The sequence below is a fragment of the Stegodyphus dumicola genome, chromosome 3, assembly GCF_044657685.1.
Source record: "Stegodyphus dumicola isolate Sdum_Otavi_A_Nest chromosome 3, ASM4465768v1".
NCBI lineage: Eukaryota > Metazoa > Arthropoda > Arachnida > Araneae > Eresidae > Stegodyphus > Stegodyphus dumicola.
Window position 1 is genome coordinate 275,371,017 of NC_140770.1, and position 24,137 is coordinate 275,395,153.

Here is a 24,137-nt window from a genome sequence, read left to right on the forward strand (position 1 = left end):
AGATTTGATTTTTTTCCCATTCACAATAATTTTAATTAAACACACAAACAGATAAATTAGGATCCCTAAAGATATTAATAGCAATATAGCTTTAAATTTAGTTTACAACTGTTACAGAACTGCATACTTAACAAAAGTAGGTTCTCAATTCATAGGGATAATATTCATTATTCAAAATTTTTACTTTTTTCCTTATTAAAATTTCAACCAAAAAGTTATTTTTATTTCATAATAGTCATTTATTATTACAGTTATCAGAAAATTATTACATCATTTAAATTAATCTATGATACATGATTCTTACAAAAATTTTATAATGTTTGATTTTGTACTTATAATGCACAGATAAATTAACAGAACGAGCCATTAAATACTTATTTTAGCAAAACAAATTTAAGAAATCAAATAAATCACATATGAAATTCGCAAAATTCTACAATATAAGAAGTACTTTTTCCAAGATTGCTGAAATAATTTAGTATTTGATCATTTTTATATTAATAAGACAGAAAATAAATTAAAATAAGAATATATTTTTGCTATCCAGCAATAAAACTTGAGCAGATGACTAACTTAGATAATGTTATACAGTCTAAAACTGGAAGATCGAGGAAGATGTTACAAAATTTTACAGCAGGGAATATAACATAAGAGGATTTGGGGGCACTATTAATCACAACTAATATCATTAAGTACATCATATACATTATTAGACCATTTATAGCCAAAAAAGATTAAATAAAGGAGGAGTTGTATCACATTTGTGTATACGAAGGGCACTTGTAAGTCTATTTTTCAGTATCAATAAACAGTGAAACAGGATTAAAGGCAAGCACAGTTCCCTTGAACAGTGCTTCTCAGGTTTACACATAATAGCTACTTACAGCATAAGCTAGAATTTAAGGGGTTTGCAGTGCTGAATACTGTTAACGTTAACCAGGCCAACATCAGATTTTTTTCTGTTATCTTCAAAAATAAAAATAAGGGTATTTTTTTTAATATGCTTGAAGTGGTACATAAACAAACACAACCGAAGATTTTCAATGTAGAGAATTGTAAGCTATTCATCAGCATCCATTAAATCCTGTCAAGTATACCATGTGGTGTTGCATCACAGAGGACCCTTGGGCTTCATTTCTTTGATGATGATGTAAAAACCACTGGCACTCAATATGCAACAAAGGTGTGGATTTTATCCATCCTACAGTGGAGATCAGGCCTAAAATATGATGCCAGCAAGATGCAGTAACATTACAAAAAGTCAAGATCACAATGGTGCACCTTCAGACTATTTCTGGGTACTGAATGATTTCATGAAATGCAGATAGTTACAGACATCCACAGTTGCCAGATTGATTAGTACAGGATTTTTTTTTTTTTTTCTTTATTTAGACATATCAAAGACCAGGTGAATGTCACCAAACCTCAGACATTCCAACAATTCAAAGACATTATCTACACAGTAATCCACATAACACTGACATCTGTCATGATAAAGTTGCTGCAAGAATTAATACATAGATACATACTTCATAATATTTCATAATTTACATGAAATCATTTTCATAACTGTATACATTTACTTGAAATCATTTCCACACACAAAGAAAAGGAATCCCTATATAATGCGCATGTAATAAGTATCAGCATAATATAAAAAAAAAACTCTCTGCAGTGTACATAATACCAAAAAATCAATGCCTACCACTATCAAATGCTCCACTCATGGCATATTCTTTATAACCAATTAAAAGAGAAATGTTTACAATAGTTTATTCCAGAATATCCAAGCAATTAATTCAAAATATTTCGAGAAAATTCTATCAATATCTGATATGATATGAAATTTTCAACACTATTTCCCTTTCACTTATTACCATTACCTAGCCATAAATTAGTATAGCACAACCAGAATTTACAAGCAACTGAGATAGTTTAACATGGAAAGACCGATGAGATTATAATATCACTTTTAAGAAATTATACAATGAGATTTATCCCAAAATTCTTTATTCATAATTTTTTTAAATGCCAAAAATTATAGCTCATTCTGTTGCTTATTCATTACATAATAAATCTCTTAACTTCAGTTACCATTCTTTACGCTCATTACAAACAATGGTGCACCTTCAGACCTTAATAAATCCTATTTCACTCAGTTATATACAACAAGGAAATATAATAATAAGCGAATGCCCTCCCTCCGAAAGAAAATCTTTATCTAAGCAAGTAATGTAAATATTTTAATTAAAAGTTACACTGTTGTAAATGTGTAATACCCAAGCAGCACTGCATCCAAAAAATATTTTATTTATTTATAAGTGCTTTCAATAAACTTTAAACCAATAAATAAAATACAACAATCATTAAAAATTTACATACTTTCTGAATACAATACTGTCACAAAAAATATTAATATTTATCAGCTAACCCTCCTTCCAGGAGAAAAAGAAAAAGTGATCTTTTGATTAACCAACAGTTTTAAGAGTAGTCAACATCCACAACAAAAACAATGGAAATGACATTTAAAAATGGAGATTCAAGATAAACATGCCATTAAAAAAAAATATACACAACACCTTGCTTTTTTTTTTTTTTTTTTTTTTTTTTTTTTTTTATAGTTGATGGCGGATATCACTGTTCATCACATGGCAGCAGTGTGTAGTTTAAATTATACTAGAAAAAAATAACTGTTTTGCATTTTTCTTGCAGTTTTCTATATACACACACACATTAAATCGACTTAGAACGGCTTAGGAAATATATGTCTCATTTCTAACTCATTAAAGAAATAATAAAATATCCAAGGACTGGATTAAAAAATTAAGGTTAATCTCAAATATTTGTAGCACCCATAGCTCCTGATATTTCATCTTCGTAGTTGTTATCGAGGTTTCGTTGAACATCGGTAGAATGCCTCGTGCTGGGCGCACTGGAAGAGGTAACATAATATGGAGGGGAAGGGGAAGGATAAGGAGGACAGGAAGGAGAAATGGTGACTGCTGCAACAGCTCTTTGCCTTTGAATCACAGGAGCTTGATTGTTCAAGCAGTTATCAGTGGCTTCATTGTATGGTCTGCCAGTAGCAGGGTTGTAGAAACCAGGAGTGTAAGGTGGTGGAGGATCTTCTGTAAATAAAAAGGGTGGAAAAAGTGTATAATATAATGACAATACAAACAGAAAGTAAACTATTTAAAAAATCAATTCTTTTTAGCAAGCACAAGAGTGTAAAATATAATGACAATATAAACAGAAAGTTAACAATTTAAAAATCAATTCTTGCAAGCACATTAATTAAAGTTCTTAACTTTTTAATTTTTTCAAAGATTCCCGTACATCATTTCATATGTAATTTTTATTTATTTATTTTTATAAATATGGTCAACTCCCACTTAACAGGTAGCATGTTGAATGGATTGCATAAACCAGTTTTCTCTAAACAAAAATTTTATTTTGTTAGTGCAGAACAACGGACAAATGAGTCCTAAATCATTAAAATAAAGCCCAATTTTTAAAGAAAATGTGTGTATATATTTATATCTATGAAGAGTATAAAATGCATACAACAAGAGCAGATGATGATACAGTATTAGGAAATTGTTTTTAAACACAATAGCTATTATATAATTTAACTGTGCTCTGAAATATATAAGCATTTATAAATCATCTGTTAAATAATAAGCTGTTAAACTTTAAAAATAAATTAAGTGCAGAGCTTATTCTTTCATTTACCACTGATACCTACTGACATGCAAGACTAATATAAACAAAAACATTGTTCTTTGTACTTCAAAATATTTTCTCACTCTGGCGGATAATTTAATTTACATAACCAAACTTATTTTCCAAATTAAACTGCTTAAAAATACAGATAAATTGTAAATAGTGTTTTTCTGTTAATTATAAAATGGGTTACACTTCTTTCTTGTATTCATTATTCATCTGTTTGTTTGTTTATTTTTAAATTGCTGTCAGATTAATGCTGATTTTGGATTAACCATGGACACTGTCCCTGGTATTACCACTATTAGGAGTCTACCTTAATAGAGTATTTGTTTTAGTAACAAAAATAGACAAAATAAAACAGACAATTTAAAAGACAAATGGTCTAAATCCCAACCAGGGGGGAAATTCATAGTTTAAAGGTTGGAATAAGCCCAGCATTTTACTTAGCTGTTAAATAATCAATTTTAGTTTATGAAAATAAACAACTAGTTTTACTAAGTTTTGGTACTTTTCCATTTTGCCTGCACAGGCGATAAAGTCGCCAAAAATAGTACAACCGATGCCAAACGGCATATCCTCGCTGGTAACATTTTATGCCTCACTTTCAAAACAAGTCACAACCATTTCCTATCAGATTGATTGTTTCTTTCAATATTGGCATACAATTACATAGAGTTTTTACAAGATAGTTCAATTTTATGCCCTAAAGCCATTTGCGGTAATTATGTCCATTAGGATGCAATCACACCTCTCAACTGAAGGCGAAAATCTAAAAACGGCAAAATAAAGGATTAAATTCATCAATTCAAATGAGAATGCACTAGCGAAGTAAAGCACTGCAGTTTTACATAATTTCTGAGTAAGCTATTCGTACGAATTGATATAACTCTTGCATTTAAACTTGTATTCCAAGTTAAGATTTAACTTGAAATTAATGTAGATAATTACTGAGAGAATTAGATTTTTGTAGCATAGTTTACGTGAGATGAGATCACTTGGGGTCATGTGATATGAACTGGCAAATAAAGATACCATGCACCATGAAACTGCACCATGAACTGCACCATGAAAGCATAGTAAATTCCTTAATTAATGTCTTTTTAACAAATTTATTGTCTTTATTTATTGTCTTTTTAAAAAATTTTAAATGATATTAAAATGTTTATGCCTTCAAAATAAAAAAAAAAAAAAAACTAGCATTAGTTAACATTTTTAATGTGTATATTGTGTGTTGTATCCAACAAAGTCTACTTGGCGAGATTTGCGCCGGCAAAACGTAAAATTTTTTTTAGTTTTGGAAGGGAAGAGGGGAACAATCTTCTAGCAATGGTAAAAGGGGGTACATGATGAAAAACAGGTTGAGAACTTCTAGTCTAAATGATATAACATAAAAGCTCATCATTTCCATTTATCATATGAGATAATTAAAATGTTTCATTTTCAAGGTATTTTAATCCAAAAATTAGCCAATTCCTTATGCTGACCTTTTACCAAATTGAAAAATTTCCAATTATGCAAATTAATTCAATATACTTGCCCTCCTGAAAAAAAATATTATATTAACTAATTCCCTAGCTTCAAAAAAAAATTTTTTTTTAAATTACTGATACAATTTTAGAACTTTCAATTATTATAACTAAGACCAAACAAGCTCAGTATTTCATGGCTGAGCAGAAAAACATACCAAACATTACTTAAAAGTTGAAAATTTTACAACATAAGATACAGATGTTGTACAACAATAACAGTACAAAATATCTAAAAACTACTAGCAAAGATAAATTTTTCCTTCCCATAAAAATAAAAAATTGCAACAAGATCACATTTTTTTTTAGATGCACATCTTCAAATTGATTTTATTATACTTGAATATACATATTTTCTCCTTTAGCTTTTTTAAATCTATGGTTTACTATTTTCAATTATGACAGTAATATAAAATGCATGCTTAGATAGAAAAATATGCTGAGCGAATAAAAAGAACGGTCAAAGTTATGCAGAAATCAATCTTGCACTGACACTGATTTTGAAGATGATCAGATGTAGGTTAGTCTTTCTCAAGAGCTGAAAAACAATTTTGTTATGATAATCTTCACTTGTTTTTCTTTTTTTTTTCCCCTCCCTCACCATCTATTTTATGTACAACTTTCAATGATCAATGTTTTCTTATTTAAGCCTCACCCCTTTCAACTCAGAAATATGCACCATGAAGTTAGTACATAAGCATATCTAAGCACAATTTTTAATATTTTATGTTTTTCATTTAGGTTTTCTCCTCAAAAATGATATGCACCATGTAGTTTGCAGTAACATAGGTATATCTATTTAATGTACAAACTTTAGTGCTTTGTATTTCATTCAAGCCTTTCCCTGGTCATGCACACAATTTCCATGTGTTAAGTAATTCATCCAACTCTTAAGTGTTTCGGCAGAATGCCAGCCATCGCTGCATTAACATACGTGTTTGTTTATTTAGTACTAAATTTTTTCAGGTATCTTTTCTTATCGATTAATCTAACAAACATAAAATTTGTATCTTTGTTCTATCACACACACTGAAAAAAAAATTTTTCAAACGATATTTTCTCAGAATATCTTTCACTTAATTTTTTATTTCTGGTGATATTTTAGATATAATTTCTTTTTTATAACTATAACGTAGCTAATAACAAAAACAGACCTTTAATCAAAAAAAATTAATCCTTAATTTTTAGCTGCTTCATGATTTTAAATGACGATAAGATCAGATTTCTAAATCAAAAAGAAATTTAAATAAATTAATCTTTATATCACAAACTGAAAGACCTTGAAAGAAATGCAATATTAAACATTACATACTTCACTGCTATGCTTATTTTATAATAAATAATTTTTCAACGTTTAGTGGCAGTAATTTTCTTTGTTACTCCCTCACATTTTATGGACCAAAAACATACAACAGAAAACATGCAGATAAAAGATTTTTTTAGCAACAAGGTTTTATTTAATTATACTAATATGTGTAAAAAAATTAGTTACCTCAATATTCTTGATCTTTTGTAACTAAATATGAGAATGCGAATAGCAAATATCAGAAAAGTATAGCAACATTAACAGAATTTCAAGGAAGTACAGAAGCCATAACACAGAAATTAAACATACAAGAATAGCTATACAGTCAAAAGTCTTTAATCCGAACTGGTCGGGACTTCAGTGATTCAGGATTATCGGTTTTCCCGGATTATAGATCATCAGTTTAAATCTGGTAAGATGGCATGCAGAAATTATACAATTAAAAATATGAAATCGTAATTTATGAAATAAAGAGCAATTGTGATCTAAAGGGTATCAAAATTTACAAAATAAAAGCTTAATATTTATTTGTTTACTTTATTAAACACTTCTTTCAACACGCGCATGCATAAAGCATACATTACGCATAGTTGAAATTAGAAAATTGCAACCAGAGAAGTATTTGATGTGTATTCGTGATATTTATAATGACGAGGATATTGATTTAAATTATATCAGAGTACATCAAGATGAAACACTAGATTTAGTGAGGAATTATAAGCCGAATAAAATAAAAACATCTGCCCTGAAGATGAGGATAGTGCTGACAGATCAACTTCCGGTTCATCCCCCCCTCTCCACCGCAGAGCAGCCAGCGTGAAATTGATAAACTAATTTCAGAATGGTTAGAGAAACAAATCACTCTGTCACTTTCTTCATGACTTTATCCATTTTTTGCAGCAATTCTACTTTTTGTTTAATGGACATCGAAACACTTTGTAGATCCTTTGGCAGCTGCAGAATTGGAAACTCTTTTTGACATAATCGAAAGTTCAAGCTAACTTTTTATAAAATTGCTCTAACAGTCTGCAAAAAATTATAAGCCGGATCCAATTCGAAGATTAAGGAAAAACGCAACCTGCAACATTAACTGAAATAGATAATTAGATAATTTTAGCTTAGCTTATACTGTCCGTTATACATTAAACGCACAGGCGTAAACGTATTATGCGCATGTGTTAACGCATGCGCAGAAAGTTTGCAGCTTTGAGGTACGGATGGACTTTTGACTGTATTCATTTTCCTTGAATTCCTATTTGTACAGTTCTGATTTAGAAATCATACTTCTTAAAAGTTCCATGATTTTATTTTTAGTAGCATACAACCAAAAATATTATAATAACTAAAAGAATTATATTTACTATCTATTCCATTTAATTAAAACTGCAAAAGACAAAAAGTTCCTTATATATATAGTAATTTTAAGTGCATATACACCACTGGTACTTTTAGCAGTTTTCAATATCCGTGATGACTGATGGTTAAGGAATACAGATGAAGATGATATCAAAACTGGATTTTGACAAATCACCAATCTTTATTTTCTCACATACAAAAAAAAATTATCCTTTTGCAGACAAGATATTTTTTAATCATAGTGAGAACACAATAATTTCCATGTACACGTGTTTTAAAAGTACGATGTAAGCATTTTAAATTGAGTTTTACTTCCCTTTTTCAAGCAGTGTTATGTAACATGGAAAGATCTCGAATTTGGGAACACTGATGAACAGCATAAAATGTATAATCGTTATCTATAATCTTTAATTTTGAGGTGGCCAATTATTTCTTAAAGCAGCCATCGTATTTTGTTATATCTTACATATACTTTATTGTATTACAATATTTTTTTCATTATAACAGAGTTTTATTGTAAATTTTCCGGGATGATTATCTTACCATTGAAGATACATATGGACATGTGTGTATAAGTGTATATATATTACTATTTTCCCTTTCTTTCTTGGCATTTCTAAGATTTTTTAGAAAAGTAATTTTTCATAGAATACACATAACTTTTAGAAAAGTAATTTCATTAAAGACACATTTTGCATGGAAATAGTTCAGCCTCCCAAACATCAAGAATGGGCATAATAGTTTTGCTACAAAAATACTTGCATAAGATAAATTTATAAAACTACAAACTTATAAAACTATACATATAAGATATATTTAACAAACCTATGATTGAGCTTGAAGGTACTAGACGATAATTGTGACGTTTATATTGTTGTACTCGATCTCTAGCTTTAGCAACTGCTTGTTTACATGCCCCTGAACCTGAAATAGGAAATGTATACTAAGCACAATACATTCTTTCTTGTAAAAATTTTAAAACAAATCATTGAAGCTATATAAAATCTACATTCAGCACAAAATGTAATTTATGCCATTTCATTCCAAATATTTTATTAAGTAAAACTTACAACTCAGTCGGTAAAACTCATCATTCTCTCATTTCAGATGTTTGCTTGACAATGATTCAATTCTTAAAAAGGGTTGCAATGCTTATTTCTTTGATCTTGAGGTCTGATTTCTTTGTTTCAACTATTCCCAATTAGATTTCTGAAGCCCCCATGGCTTCCATTAATTAATCACAATTATTTTTTTCCACCCAAGATAGACATAAACTGTTTCTCCTGCCAGTTTTCAGTGAATTGTTTTAACCTGCCAAACATACTGTACTGAAAAATGTCTTATGAAAAGAGAAAGAAACAAAATAATGATATGTGATCCTAAATTAGATCTGATTATTATAATTGAAAACTGAATAAAAGAATTTACATGCTACGGAACATGGACTTGAAGGTGAAGCAAGCTCTGCATACATAGTTAACATCACCAGGACTGACACTGTAAAAACTTATAACATGAAAGGGCAGGTGAAAAAAACAAGTGTATTATAGGCACCCCACCTACTGTCTGTTAACCAAAAATGCATATAAAAAGACAATTCAAAGCAGTGTTTTGAGAAGCTTAATCAATATATGTGAAAATGTTTGAGACTCTGATGAAACATGGATGCAGCATGACACACCTGAAACAAAGCAATGGATAGTGAGAGATGCCAAACAGATCATCTTCTAGGCTAGGATGAAGACTATCCTATTTATGGAAGGGGGGAAAAGTTACAAGAACAACAGCCTACTGTAAGATTTTATTAAGTTAAGTATATGAAAAACAGAATATGAGTAACCGAGATCGATTCATTCTTTCAAACAGGACAGCATACCATTTCACAAATCAATTACTGCAATGACAAAACTACATGAAATATTTCAAGCCTGATTTCTCATTTGTACTACCAAGAAAACTACTACCAAGTAACTCTCAATCAACAAAGCTGAAAACTTGGGTTGGGAAAAAATTCTTGAACAAGAACGCAATTACTTGCTGCATAGCTGAAAACCTTATACTGGAAAAATGGCACTGCCATTTCATAAAAGGGCCCCAAACTGCCTTAAATTCACTTTGTAACGAAGATTCAGACTAATGAACTATTTAATAATATTTCTACCCTAAAATATATTATTATTTAATAAATATTCTCTATTTGTTTAAAGCTAATATAAAATAAAATTTAATTAAGAAAATTTTAATTGCAAAAATAAAAATAAAATTTATTATTGCTGTGCACTAATTTACAATATCATTTAAATTCTAAGAGCCTATGTAAATTAAGTGCATGTATCTAAAATCATGAAAAATATATTATTCCAAAAATTAAATTGCATAAGCGAATAATTGTTGAGCAGGCAGGAGACAGACTTATCATGGGGAAGTTGCCTCCAAAACTAACTCTTCAATTAATAAATTCATGTTTCGTCATCCATATAGGAAAGGGTAAAAGTTAAATTCAAACCCAAAAGTAAAACCAAATGTTGTGAATTATTGTGCTTCTAATTTCATTTGGGAATTTTTTCAGTTATTACACTCAGAAAATCATGACTATAGAAGAAAAACTTTTATTAATTACTTTTAAACATGATAAAAATAATATTAATAATTAATGTACTTACTGTTGTACAAGCATCTTAATATATATATGAATACATTCACATTTCAACCATTTTGTTTTAAATTTTGAAGGCAAGTAAGTTAATTTTGATTTCCTTCCTAGCATTGCTTCTAAATTTGTATATAAATAACTACTTGTAACTTAACATATTAATATAAAAGAATATATAAATTTTAATTTACTTTTTTACACATTACATTATAAAATGTAAATTTCATTTTTATTTTTGATTTTGAGTTTGATTATAAAATAATGTTTTAAACTAAAATAATGTTATACATTTGTATATTTTTCTACTAATGTCTTCTTTTGTATATATTAGTTTGTACAAGTATCGATAGTTTTTTAATTGTTTTTATTGTTTTTACATTACTGTGAGAGTGTTGGGGAATATTTTTTCTAAAATAAGAATCTCATTTAAAATAGTTCCTAACGAATATCTTACTCATTTTTATTTTTATTTTAGATTTTGTTTATGACAAAAATTTTTGACTGAAGTAAACTAATATCTTTTTAACAATTATTATTCATAGCTTATGATCTTACTCTAGCAAAATAACTAATTTGAACCTTACTTAGAATGAAAAACTCTTGCTTAATTTGGTTATTGTTAATTGATAGCAGATTGGTTTCTTCCCCTTGACAAGTTAATTAATCTGTGATCAATGACAATAGCTACATTTTCATTACTTTAAATTTAATTAATATTTAGAATTTTTATGGTTAATTTTTTTTCTATACAGATTTTAAATCATTTTTAATACAACAGAAATCTAAATAACTTTAAATACTGAGATTAATTAATTGAGATTTAAGAGATTAATTGAGATTTTAAGAGATTGAAAATAACAGTAATTATTTTCAATTTCAATTTAAGAGATTAATCAGTCAAGCCACTTCTACAGTTTTCTGCCCTTCCTGCAGAGGCAAAATAAAAAATAAATAAATAAATAAATAAAATTAAAAAAAAAAAAAAATCTCAAATGTTTCAGATTTTAAATTACGTCCAAAGGGGCGTTTTTTAACATTTTGTGTGTTACCTTTCTTTTATAAATATCATGTTCCTCGCACTTAAACCATAAGATCCAGTGCAACAGCAATATCGCAAAATAGTTTTAAAACAAGCATATCTTTAGAATTTCCGATACAGAGACTCACGCGCTGGAGATAAAAATGTTTTTTCTGCACAACGTTGCCATTGCTCACTTTGAAATCCTTGAGTTTGTTAATCAAAAATTCGTCAAAGTTTTAAAAAATAGGAAATCGATCATAAAACAAATTTCAAATTTGGTCTTCTACATGCTCATATTCGTTGGAGGATTACGTTATTCAAAATTCGATGACTCTATGTACCGTTGTTTTATCACAATACGAGAAATATATATACATTTATGCAGATTTTTCATTATTTAATTTCTTCAAATATAATGCAGGACTCTAACATTTTGTGGCAACAGTTTGAAAAGTGAACCGACATTTATGAGTCCGACGCAAAATGCCAAAACGAAACTAATAGTCCTTCGGGATTCAAATCCCTTTGGACTAATAAATAATAAAAAATAGTTTTGTAAATGTGGAAATTTTTTTTCCAGATCAGCTGTTACAAAAACAGCATACTAGTCTACCAATCAAGTAATTTTATCAAGCACCAGTCTGAGCTGACTTGTTGAATATTTACAACACACCAAGAATTTTTTTTATTAGTTTATTTCATTAAAAAAACTGAACAATATAAAAAACAATGTTAATAATAATAAAATACAATCTGAACACTTCAGATTATAATCTAATACCTTAAATAATTAACCACTAATTTCCAAAAAAGGGAGAGAGAAAAATTTTATACAAAAGCTATCAGACTAAAATGATATGGCAATTTCAGTTAAATATATATTAAAAAAATAATTATAATAAGCTAAGCAATTACAAGTGCCCTATCAACTAATTAAAAATTCAAAAAATTCAAACTGTCACAGCCAAAAGCAGGAAACAAAATTTATTATACCATTTCATTGTGAATTAATTTCATACAGAGATTTATGCATTTATTTAATAAAGAAAAGACTTAAGTATTCCATATGCAGTTGTGTATTTTATTAAATACTTATAAAGCTTTTTATTTTCAAATAATCTTATGAAAATGTATACTTTCCACAAGCAATAATTAATCAGCAGTTTTATAGCTACACAATCCATTATTGAAATATATTATACCACAAGGCCTAAAATGTTTATCATATTACACAGATATTTATCCTTTATCTTAATGATTGAAAATGAAATGTATTCAGAAACATGCTGTAATGAAACAAAGATTGGAAAAAGTCAACTGAATATTCATATGCAACTTATGGCATTTTATTTAATCCACATATAAAATATAAATGATGGACAATTTTTTTAAAAAATCATATAAAGGTATGAGCTTTTATAGCTTTTCTTAATTCCTATCTCATCTTTAATTTGCTGCTCATGATATTAAATTTTGAAAACTCTAGGAAATATTGTCAAATTTGAGAATAATGTTTCAACAAAAGTTTATTCTTTCAGTCATAAGCACCCTTTTAGTATAGCTACTTTTCAACCATTTTAGTGTAACCACAGCTTATAAAGCTTTTTCATAAGTAGTGAATCAATCAAAGGGTGAAAAACCAAACAAGTTTAAAACTTGCATGACACATATATCTACTTCCTTCTAGTTCCCATCAAAACGGGGCATGAGGTTTCACCCTCTGCTTCTTGTGCCCGTGATATTTTGGGGCTGGAAAGTTTGTTCAAAAGAAAAGCAGCAAAAAGATTTTAAAACATCCATTTCTTACATCCGGAATTTTTTTTATTTCTTATTTTACATATCAGATGGCAGTACCCTTGATTTAAAGCTAAAAAATATTTCAAAATTAAAAATGAATATATTGTTCATACAATTATTTTAAAACAATTTTCTTGAATCAAAAAATAGGCATCTTTTTTTACTGTTTTGTTGAAAAATATGCAATTGTTGAGGGATTAATAAACCCGTGTGTGTATAATTTTTCTCATAAAAATTCGAGATTTTTTTTAAATTTTGTACCAGCTAATGTGCAGAGCAATATATGCTATATTTGACAACAAAAAACTTTATTTTAATCAGCGGATTAAAATTTATGACTTACAATGAAAGATTGACATTCTGGTAAATTCAACTAATAATGATGCTTAATGAAAATAAAGAATTTAAGCTATGTTGATTTAACACTACAATTATCAACATTCTCCACGTGATGAAAATAGGTGAAAGTATTAATTGCTCGATTAATACTTAGAAAGGAAGGATTAGCTACTACTTCACAGTCCCATTTGAATTCCCTTTACTTTTTACTTCCTTGTATGAAGTAAAAAGAAAATACTGTAATAATGAAAAGATTCAGGCAGCATATTTCAACAAAAATATCCATTTTGACCACTGCATAACTCAAAAATGAGTAGCCTCAGAACGTTGAAAGTTTGTATATAAGACTGCTATAACATGTAGATGTGCACCTTGTATTTTGGTTGCAATCAGCCGCACCAAACGTATATAAATATATTTATATATATATCCACTCTGTTACTCGGCTCAGTGATCTCGGTTTCTTTACTCTTATATGTCTGTGCATTTTTTGCTTTAAAAATGATTGAATTATATTGTTCTTATCTTCCAGTTAAGGTTTTTATGCCTTTAAATCTGTAAATCTGCAAGCACTATTTGTACAATTATCAACAATTTAAAAGCTGTTTAAGTGCGGTTAAGCCTTAAGTTTGAAATAACATGGCGGACATATTTGTTTACATTTAAAACAGCAGAATAGTAGATTTGTTGCCAATCTAGAGAGACTAAGCTTCGCAACAACAAAGATAACGTCTTCATTTGTTATTGCAAATTAAATCATGCTTAATCCTTTCTGGAATTTTTTTGAGGAAATAAGTGTTTAAGATTTACTTCGTAATTTATAATACAGATATTTTGAGTTTTTATGTATTTTTGCCTTGTCGCGAAAAGAGAACTGAATTATTTGAATGAGAAATACTGAATCATCTGTGAAAAACTTTTTTTTTTTTTTTTTTTTTTGCTTAATTTCTTTTATACATCGTTCTAGATATATTAGAGTATTTGAATAGAACATGTGGCAACAAAAATTCTTCAAATGATACAAATTTTGTGCATTCTAAGTTATAATATGAACGAAATATAATGCTGTTAAGTGAACCTTTACCATAGCGCCAGAGTATTGCTATGGTAAACAAATATAGTGAATTTTAAAGAGTGCATTTATTCTATTGTGGTTTATGCGCTATTGACGAAGTAGATTTAATTCAGTCCAATAAGTTTAAATGAAATGCAAGAAAAAATGCGTATAATTTAATATTCCGTACAAGGAAGTCATGTGGTGTACACATCAGTTTTTTTTTTTTTTTTTTTTTTTTTTTTTTTTTGGTTCTTTAAAACATTTTGATTTCTCATTTCGTTCAACAATTAGATCTTCCTCATGACTTAATAATAACATAAATACTACATTAAAACTTCAAAATAAAATTATTATAACTACTAACAGCAATACCGTAATACACTGGATAAGATACTTTGCCTAAAAAGATTATTCTCCTCTCTTAAACTGAGGAAACAAAGATAAAATACAAAATTTCAAATTTACCAGTATACTTCAGTTCATTCATATCTCTGCTATGAACATCCGGCAAATAATGTGATACTTCCTTTAAAGAGGAGGAAAAAATAGATTAGTCTTCAAAATATCTAATTTTAAAAGTTTAGAAACAGATTACCCATAACTACATTCCTAAAAAAGTATGCTTTAATAACATCAAAAAGACAGAAAAAATGGTTACTAGCTGGTTAAAGCTTTACTCTTCCAAAACACAAAACTTGTTGTTGAGTAACAGATTTTACGTTAAACTAACAAAAAATAAAAAATAAAAATCTGAAGGTTTCAGATTTTAAAATGCATGATTCAGGTTATTGAAATATTAATATGATTTTGATGCAAAATACATTAACATTTAGTAATCAAGTATACTAAATATACATTTTCCAATTAATTCCTTTTTGTAGTTTTCTTACTATTTTATACTGAGAAAATCCTGAATACAGAAGAAAAACTTTTTTTGGTCAAAGTACTTTTTTTGGTCAAAGTATTTTTTTGGTCAAAGTATTTTTTGGTCAAAATACAATGAAAATAAAATTAATAAAACAATTATCTGGATAAACTTAGTAATGTACCATATACTGACCTAAAACAAAATTAAATAGAAATATTATATATGTGTAACTCATTAAATCCTAGCTGCATATCCACAAAAAGCTGTGCAAATATCTGCAGTTGATTAACACAACCAAATCAACTAAATTAAAAAAGAAAAATTATGCTAAAATAAACTGGGGTGGGGGATGAAATTTGCACATAAATAATTTCCTTAAAAAATGTTAATAATTATGACCAGAAGATTTGTTGATATATCTGGAAATGTGGTGGAAAACTCTAAGAGTTGGCAGCTATGGGATATGTAAAAATACTGGCACAGAGATACAAATGCAAAATGCATAAATATACTGATACTGAATACAAAATAAACAATAAATATGAATGGTAGTTTAAAATCCATAATTAAAAATATGAAGTCAAATTTATTGAGATATCAATACTAGAGTACATATTTGAAACTAAATATAAAATGTGTTTTTTAACACAAATGACAGCATTAAATATGTCAGCTAGGGATACTGCAACTTACTCTTTGAGCTTCAAAAATAATTGCACATTTATTAGCAAGTTCCACATAAGCTTCTGACAATTTTAAGAGACCATCTTTAAGTCGAACAACTTTGATGGCTTCATTTTTGTGAGCCAATTCAACAACTAAGAGAGGGACAGAAAACTGAGTTTAGTAAAATCATTCATAAATGCATATAATTAAAAGCAAAATGCACATTTTTTAAAGATGAGACAAATATAAAAAATAAATGAATAAAAATTTTTCTCTTTTTGTAATTATTTATAAACAGCTAACATCATATGATGTTAACTAGAATTTTCAGAAAATGTACATAATATTACTTTCCTCGTGTTTTAACCCCTTAACTGCCGCTGGCGTACATATACGCCTTGCTCAGCCGATGCGTTAACTGCCCCGGGCGTATATATACGCCCTTACAAAATACTATCAGTTGCTTTGCGCTGCTACCCGTTAAATTATTCGCAAACTTTTGGAATGCAACACCAGAATGACCTTGACGAAGTATGTGAAGGAGGATATTATTTCAGAGAAGTGTGGGGAGAAATTGGAGAGAGGGACGTGTCTAAAGTGCTGAAAGTAATGACTGCGTGGTATTGGCTAGTGTTGTTTGAGTAAAACGTATTTTTTTTTTTTTTTTTTTTTTTTTTTTTTATTTTTATTCTGTGTCCTCCATTTTCGTTTACTTTTTGTAGTAGGTTCCAGGAATAAAGAAAGATATAACGGATGTTTCAAACCCATTTATCTTTCTTGAATTATTTTTTGATGAACTGCTCGTGCTTTATATTGCTACTGAAACTAACCGTTTTGTAGACGAGTATATGAACCAACAACACCTTGCAAACGAAAAATCAAGAACGATATCGTGGCATTCAACCAATTCAGAAGAAATATATGTTTCTATAGGCATACTGATTTCACAAGGTATATAACACTGAAACATGATATTACACTTTACTGGTCTAAAAATAAATTGATCAAAAACCCATTATAGGGACTTTTTTTATTATAAAAACATCCTTTTTATTACATTTTTACTCAAAATATTAAATTTTGTGCATGCATTTTTTTTCTTTTACTGTTTATTTTGTGAAAGTAAACAATTTTTAGAAAGTAAAACTTGCTCTTACTTTCCCCCTAATAAATCGCATAACTACGCGCGTATATGTGAAAAACCGTGGCACTGCGGAATGAATCTTGTACATTTTCCGCGGCAGTTAAGGGGTTAAAATAAAACCTACCACAAATGATGTCCAAATACTGGAATTTAAGTACATAATTTCTTTTATTGCTTATACAATGGACAGAAATCTTTCAAATTCCCTTTATTATAATAATAACTCATACAAAAGTTTTCTAAAAATATTAAATGATTCTTGAAGGTTTTCATACCTCCATAAGCAGGACAAACAAGTTTCTACCACAGCAGATGCACAAATATAAAAAATTAGCTGGATGAAGCTAATTTTTGAACTTATTTCAAATTTATATGATTATGGTTACATTTTATTCATGCGTAATACAGTTAAATTACTAATTTAAATATTTTAATTTTCCATAAAATTTAACTAAGCTCATTTGCGTGCTTGCATTAATTCTTGGTATATGTTATGAGATCTGCTTTCACATCTATGAATTTACATAGTTTACGAAACTGAATTACAATACATATCAGTAGCAAAATAACATAATTATTTAGTATAAGGAAACTAAACATATTATTAGTTGGCTAAGTCTATATCAAAACACATGGAAATTCACATACATGCAAATACCCACAGAAGCTTTTGTTACAAAAGCAAGTGGCTTCTCCACTTGGAATGTGTAATATTTTTTAAACTGTTCACATATTGCTTGTGCAGCGATATCAAGAATTAGCTGACAGAGACAAAATCAAATATCTACAGTCACTACAATAAAATTTGTCAAACATTATAATGAAGGTTTCATCTTGTTTGGAATAGTAAGTAATTCATTATTCGTGGAAGTGAGAAATATTATTTGGGTAAGCAGGAAAAATTCAGAGCTGAAAAGGATAAAAACAGCATTTTGAACTAAAATGAAATTAAAAAAATTATGAAAATTTGAATAAGGATTTACAGTACTTATCTGTTTCGCTGGCGCAAATCTCACCAAGCAGACTTTATTGCCGACAACATACAGTATACACATAAAAAATGTTAACTAATGTTAGTTCTTTTTTTTTTTTTTTTTTTTTTTTTTTTTATTTTGAAGGCATAAACATTTTAATATCATTTAAAATTTTGTAAAAAGCCAATAAATAAACACAATAAATTTGTAAAAAGACATTAATTAAGGAATTTACTATGCTTTCATGGTTCAACATCCCAATTCGTCGGTTCATATCACGTTTCTCCAAGTGTTATCACCTCACATAAACTATGCTACAAAAATCTAATTCTCTCAGTAATTATCTATATTAATTTCAAGTTAAATCTTAATTTGGAATACAAGTTTAAATGCAAAAATTATTTCGATTCGTACGAATAGCTTACTCAGACATTATGTAAAACCACAATGCTTCACTTGGCTAGTGCACTGTCATTAGAATTGATGAATTTAACCCTTGACATTGCTTTTCCGTATTTTCGACTTTGGGTGAGCCATATAATTGCATCCTAATTGACTTAATGACATCGAATGGCTTTAGGGCATAAAAGTTAACTATCTGGTAAAAATTCCATGTAATTGCATGCCAGTATTGAAAGAAACAATCAATATGATAAGAAATGGCTACGAATTGTTTTACCAATATTGGAAAAACAATCAATATGATATGAAACGGCTGCAAATTGTTTTGAAAATGAGGCGTAAAAGATTACTAGCCAGGATATTCCGTTTGGCATCAGTTTTACCATTACTGGCAATTTTATTGTCTGCACTGGCAAAACGGAAAACTACCGGATTTACATATTAAGTACAGTAGCCATAATATAAGACACAATGACATAGTATCAGAAGATTGTGATATTGGTAAATATTTATAATAGAAGATAATATTTGCCCACAGTGAGTTTGATTAATGCAACAATAGCCTCAAGTGATAACAAATATGCACCACAAATTGTGTGGAAATCACAATTTAAGGAATAATTTTTTAAAAAATTTTAAGAAATCATATACACTGATACCACAATGTATATGATTCCTTAAAAATGCAAGCCTCTGCTAAACAGCGATACAAGTCCAGGTAAATGTGCCGTGACACCAAATCACCACAATCATATGGTATATTTTCACCACATTAACTCTTCAGTTCCACCCAAATTTTGAATGAAAATCTACCCAAATCTCATGGGCGGTTCAAGAGTTTCCCAGCCCTCTTCCTCTATCAATCTTTTGAAGGCCTTTTGACACCCTGTTCATTTTGAAAGTGTCTTTTGCCTCACAGACACTGTAAACTTACAGATATCTATGCCTTCTCCAGGATTCAAACATAGCCCACCAGTACAGAAGTCTATTTCATAAACCATACTGGCTGGCAGCCTATATATTACATCAGAACTTATTACTACTTTAAAAAGGATAAATGGGCATCATTTCCTACTGTATTAACTAACATTACTTCTAAAGTGCATGCATAGCTAAGCACTAATTTTTGTGAAATTTCCCACTTGATTCTTATATATGATTATTGTGAAAAAGCACAGCATTTTTTTTTTTTTTTTTTTTTTAAAGATATTGCGATGCCAAAATTGCCCATAAACAATTTGAACAGCACAGCAAAGACTCTAAATTGTTAACCTTTTGCTCTGATTCAATGACTGGCTTTTGATAAACTTATTCAGAGAGAATTAATCAAAATTATTATCTTGATAACTATCCTGATTGGCATATTAAATGGAAAGATCCCTTCAATCTATACAATCTCTGGATTCAGTGCAGCCTGCATGTTTCCAGATACTCACTGTAAACTTTTGCCAAATCTGTTGTTGCTTTTTATCCAAATGTTTAGCTTAAAATGTGAGAGATGCATATTCTGGATTAGCATTTCCCAACCCTTGTAGAATCTTAATATAAGATTAACATTTAAAGAAAAGCCCACTAAACATTTCAAAAGATTATTCTACATAATCAATCTGAATCCAGTGCAAACATTCCAAACATTTAGCCTATTCAAAATGTAATTTCAGAAAACACTAGTTAAGAAACACTGTTTTAAACAGTAGTTTAGAAATGTCATTCCAGGTAAAGGTCCATGATAATCTAAACACACACACATACATACACACACACACACACATGTATCTTTGACAATTACTTGACAGTATCTATCACCTTTAAATCCAGTTTTTGAAAAATTTGTTTATGCAAAAGGGAACTTAAACTATCTTGCTTGGAATGGAAAAGAAGCAGTAATTATATAGATGCTATTTTATTAATTAGTAAATTTATATAATTAAATATGGTACCTAAATTATTTAAACACAATGCCAGTTAATGTACAATGACACTTAATTTCTATTTTTTACAAGATAAATGTTCCCTTACCTTCTAACTGAGCTAGATATTTAGCTCGCTCTGCTTGAGATAATTTTATTTCTAAATTATTTATTTCTTCTTCTGTTGCTTTCTAAAAGAAAAAAAGAAACACAATTACATGAAAAGTAGAGAAATTCAAATCTGAATCAAATGATAAGCAAGTAAATAAAATATAAGTTTCAACCAATAAAGTTAAATGCATAATTAAATATTCAATGTACACAACTTGACTAAATTAAAGAATATTGATAGAAATAAAATCTAACTGTTGCTTATTGAAAAATGTTTAAACACAATTAGTAAAAAAGCATTACTTAATATAAAATACTATGTTTGCTAGTTGATTAATCTCAAAACATTAAAATCAAATTTATGAAATTTTAAACAATGAGAAAATTATCTCCTGTTTTACGATAACTCTTTCTTTAATACAATGTATGTCCACCTCTGACAGAAATTCAAACACCATATCTTGATTTTATAAAATTGTACCCAACCAATGGTCTTGGAGAACACTATTTCTGAAAGTGCAGTCCTGGAGGATTTGGGAACATTTATGCTTGGTGTGCTGCAATTTGATGTCTAAGACATTCCCCATTTCTCAATTAAGTTCAAGCAAGCCAGCTAATTCATTTGAGAATTATCTTCTATTTCTAAGTATTCTGACACCAAAAATAGTGGGCATCAACCAGCTGTAACATCCATTAAACATCTGGGACAACAGCACCTCTAAACTGCCTCACATGGGATTCTGAAATATGATCCACATATCTGAGACACATTTTTCCGTCAAAGATATGCAGCTTGGTGTGGCCATTTTTATGATTCCATCCCATACCATTACACTAGTTCTGTGGAAACGAGATCTTTCATGAACAAGAGAAGGCACTGCAGACTTTTCTTTGCTTCCACATTAAAATATGTGCAGAATCACAATTCAAGATTATATTTGGGCTCATCGGTAAACAATACACATTTCCATTTCTCTTGGTTTCACCAAACATGATGACAACATCAACTTAAACATGACACTTGGAATATGGAGTAAACGGGGCAGAAACATTGGCTTTCAAGCATTAACTTCATGAAGTCTTCATGGGGCAGCAGACTAACTCTGATTCAAATTCCTGCAGTAGTTTCAGGGTCTAAAACCATCATATTGTTGTTTCACAGTTTCTCTGAACGAACAATGGCAGAAAACTGTCTTCAGATACAGTTGTTCTTGGCTGCCTATGACCAGATTGGCATAGGCAGCCATATTAATTGATTCATTCTTTGAAAATGCAGTTCAAAGTTTTTGATATGACATTTTAAGAAACATACAGATCTTGGGCAACCTTCACATGTGTCTGCTCCCCTTTGAGTTTAAAAAATTAACTATCACTTCTGGTCTTCACTTAAATGGACTAATGACCCATGAATACTGATTGATCACTTTTAAAAACCACATAAGCAACATTGCACACTAAATTCCAACATGTACTCATTGTGCCAACATATATATCAAGTGCCAAGCTATGCACAGTACTTCTTTTTTTTTTAACTTCATTCTTTTAACATATAAAAAGAAGGCATGTTAGTCCGGCTACTAATCATTTGAATAGCATTACAATCTGCTTTCTATTACTATATAAGGTTTTTAGTTTATTAATGAGTTATTTTGTGTTAATGTGCTTTTCTGTCTCATTCCTCCATTTTCCTGCCAGAATGTAAATTTCTAGCTCATGTGTATTCAAATGAGGTAGTACAGTTAGTATTTAAAGGAAGATTTTAGAGGGTAGAATCAGAGCATGTTTCGCCTGCTGAAGGCCTCATTGCGAGCTGTATTCTGCAGTGTTGCCTTATTCTCGCTGTTAGACTTGTTACATCAACTTGCACGTTTCTTAATCTATGTAGCTGTTCGGCTAACTTACGTTTATTTAGTTAAGTCAAATTCAGTACTTTTGATTTAAGACATAAATGCTGGCTAGTCTGTAAGCAGAAGTGATGCCTTCTGTTAAACTTTATTTGAGTTCAATAAAAGTGTCTTTTACACCTTTTCTTAGTCTCTGTGATAACTTTGAAGACAAAAAGTGATAATTCACTTAAAGTCTTAAAAGTTTTGTACATTTGATGCGACCATAGAAAATGAGATTTCATAACTTTGTATATCTTAATAGCATTTCAATCTTGATTTCAAACATTTCTACACCAGAACATTAAAAGCTCATAAAATGGAACATTATTAAACAGCCATAAAGAGGACAAACATTTTCAAGCCAATGTTTTAACTCTAAAAATGAGTCTTGAGAAATATCCGATGATTAATAGATATAAATGATCTTGAAATCTCATGATTAATAGATAAAAATGATCTTGAAACTTCAATAAATACATAATTGTTGTACTATATTTATTAAATCAATATACTAGTGTAGCATTAGTTTATTTCTGATAAAGGGAAACCAAGCTGTAAGATATAATAGCATTTCCATGTTTGTGTTCTCGTGGTTTATTGGACTAGCATACCCAGATAGCAAATGGAAGATCTATGGTTCAAATGTTAACAAGCATATGGTTTGTTTTTTACATCTTCTGCTCCAAAAAAAAACTAATGATTTCTACAATGGCACTTGAACAAAATTGTGGTAGATGATAACCATTGCCTATATTTTGTCCTGTGCCAAATATCATATACCTCATATATGGTCTAGTGATTTATTTAGTATGTCCAGCTAGCAAGCAGGACATTTGTGGTTCAAATCCTTGCAACGGCACAACTGACTTTCCTATTTCCTACCCTGAAAAACCTAAATGATCTTTAAAGGTGTGTTTTTAGACGGTTCAGATATATAATCAGACATGATATACCAGAAAATAATTAATTTATTTCATGATATGATGTAAGAAAAGCCTTGTATCTTCAATATTTGCAGTATAGTGGGAAAGGTCTCAAGAGCATCGATGAAAGCCATTTGATTCAAACACAATTTTTTATCCAAATTCATTGAACCATTTTTAAAGAAATAAATATTGAATTGAAGCTGACTATTTTCAATTATAGAAATAAAAGGAGTATTTCAGTTCATGCCCAAAATAAAAAATGAAGTAAACTGATTGATTTGTTCAATAATAAGTTTCCACAGACAAATAATATATATAATTTTTAAAACATGGGCTGCATAGGCAATTACCTTAGAAGCTCTTTTTAATTCCTTACGTATCCTTTGTTCATGTTGCTCACAACTCACCTATAAAATTGAAGACATTTAAATACATGAAACATTAAAATAAATAAAGAAAGAAATACAGA

The 24,137-nt window shown here is 29.2% G+C and overlaps 1 protein-coding gene across 2 annotated transcripts in view; it reads right to left on the reverse strand.

The window, feature by feature from the left end:
* Positions 1–201: 201 nt before the first annotated feature.
* Positions 202–24,137, reverse strand: part of LOC118183065 (uncharacterized) — a 53,153-nt gene continuing 29,217 nt past the window's right edge. For both annotated transcript variants that reach the window (XM_085814183.1, XM_085814181.1), the window contains exons 7-12: positions 24,019–24,075; positions 20,855–20,936; positions 16,343–16,467; positions 15,247–15,307; positions 8,740–8,838; positions 202–3,128 (exon numbers count right to left, since the gene is read on the reverse strand). In XM_085814183.1, coding sequence (XP_085670309.1) covers positions 2,836–3,128; positions 8,740–8,838; positions 15,247–15,307; positions 16,343–16,467; positions 20,855–20,936; positions 24,019–24,075 — 717 coding nt within the window. In that variant the 3' untranslated portion in view covers positions 202–2,835. The remainder of the gene's footprint in view (positions 3,129–8,739; positions 8,839–15,246; positions 15,308–16,342; positions 16,468–20,854; positions 20,937–24,018; positions 24,076–24,137) is intronic.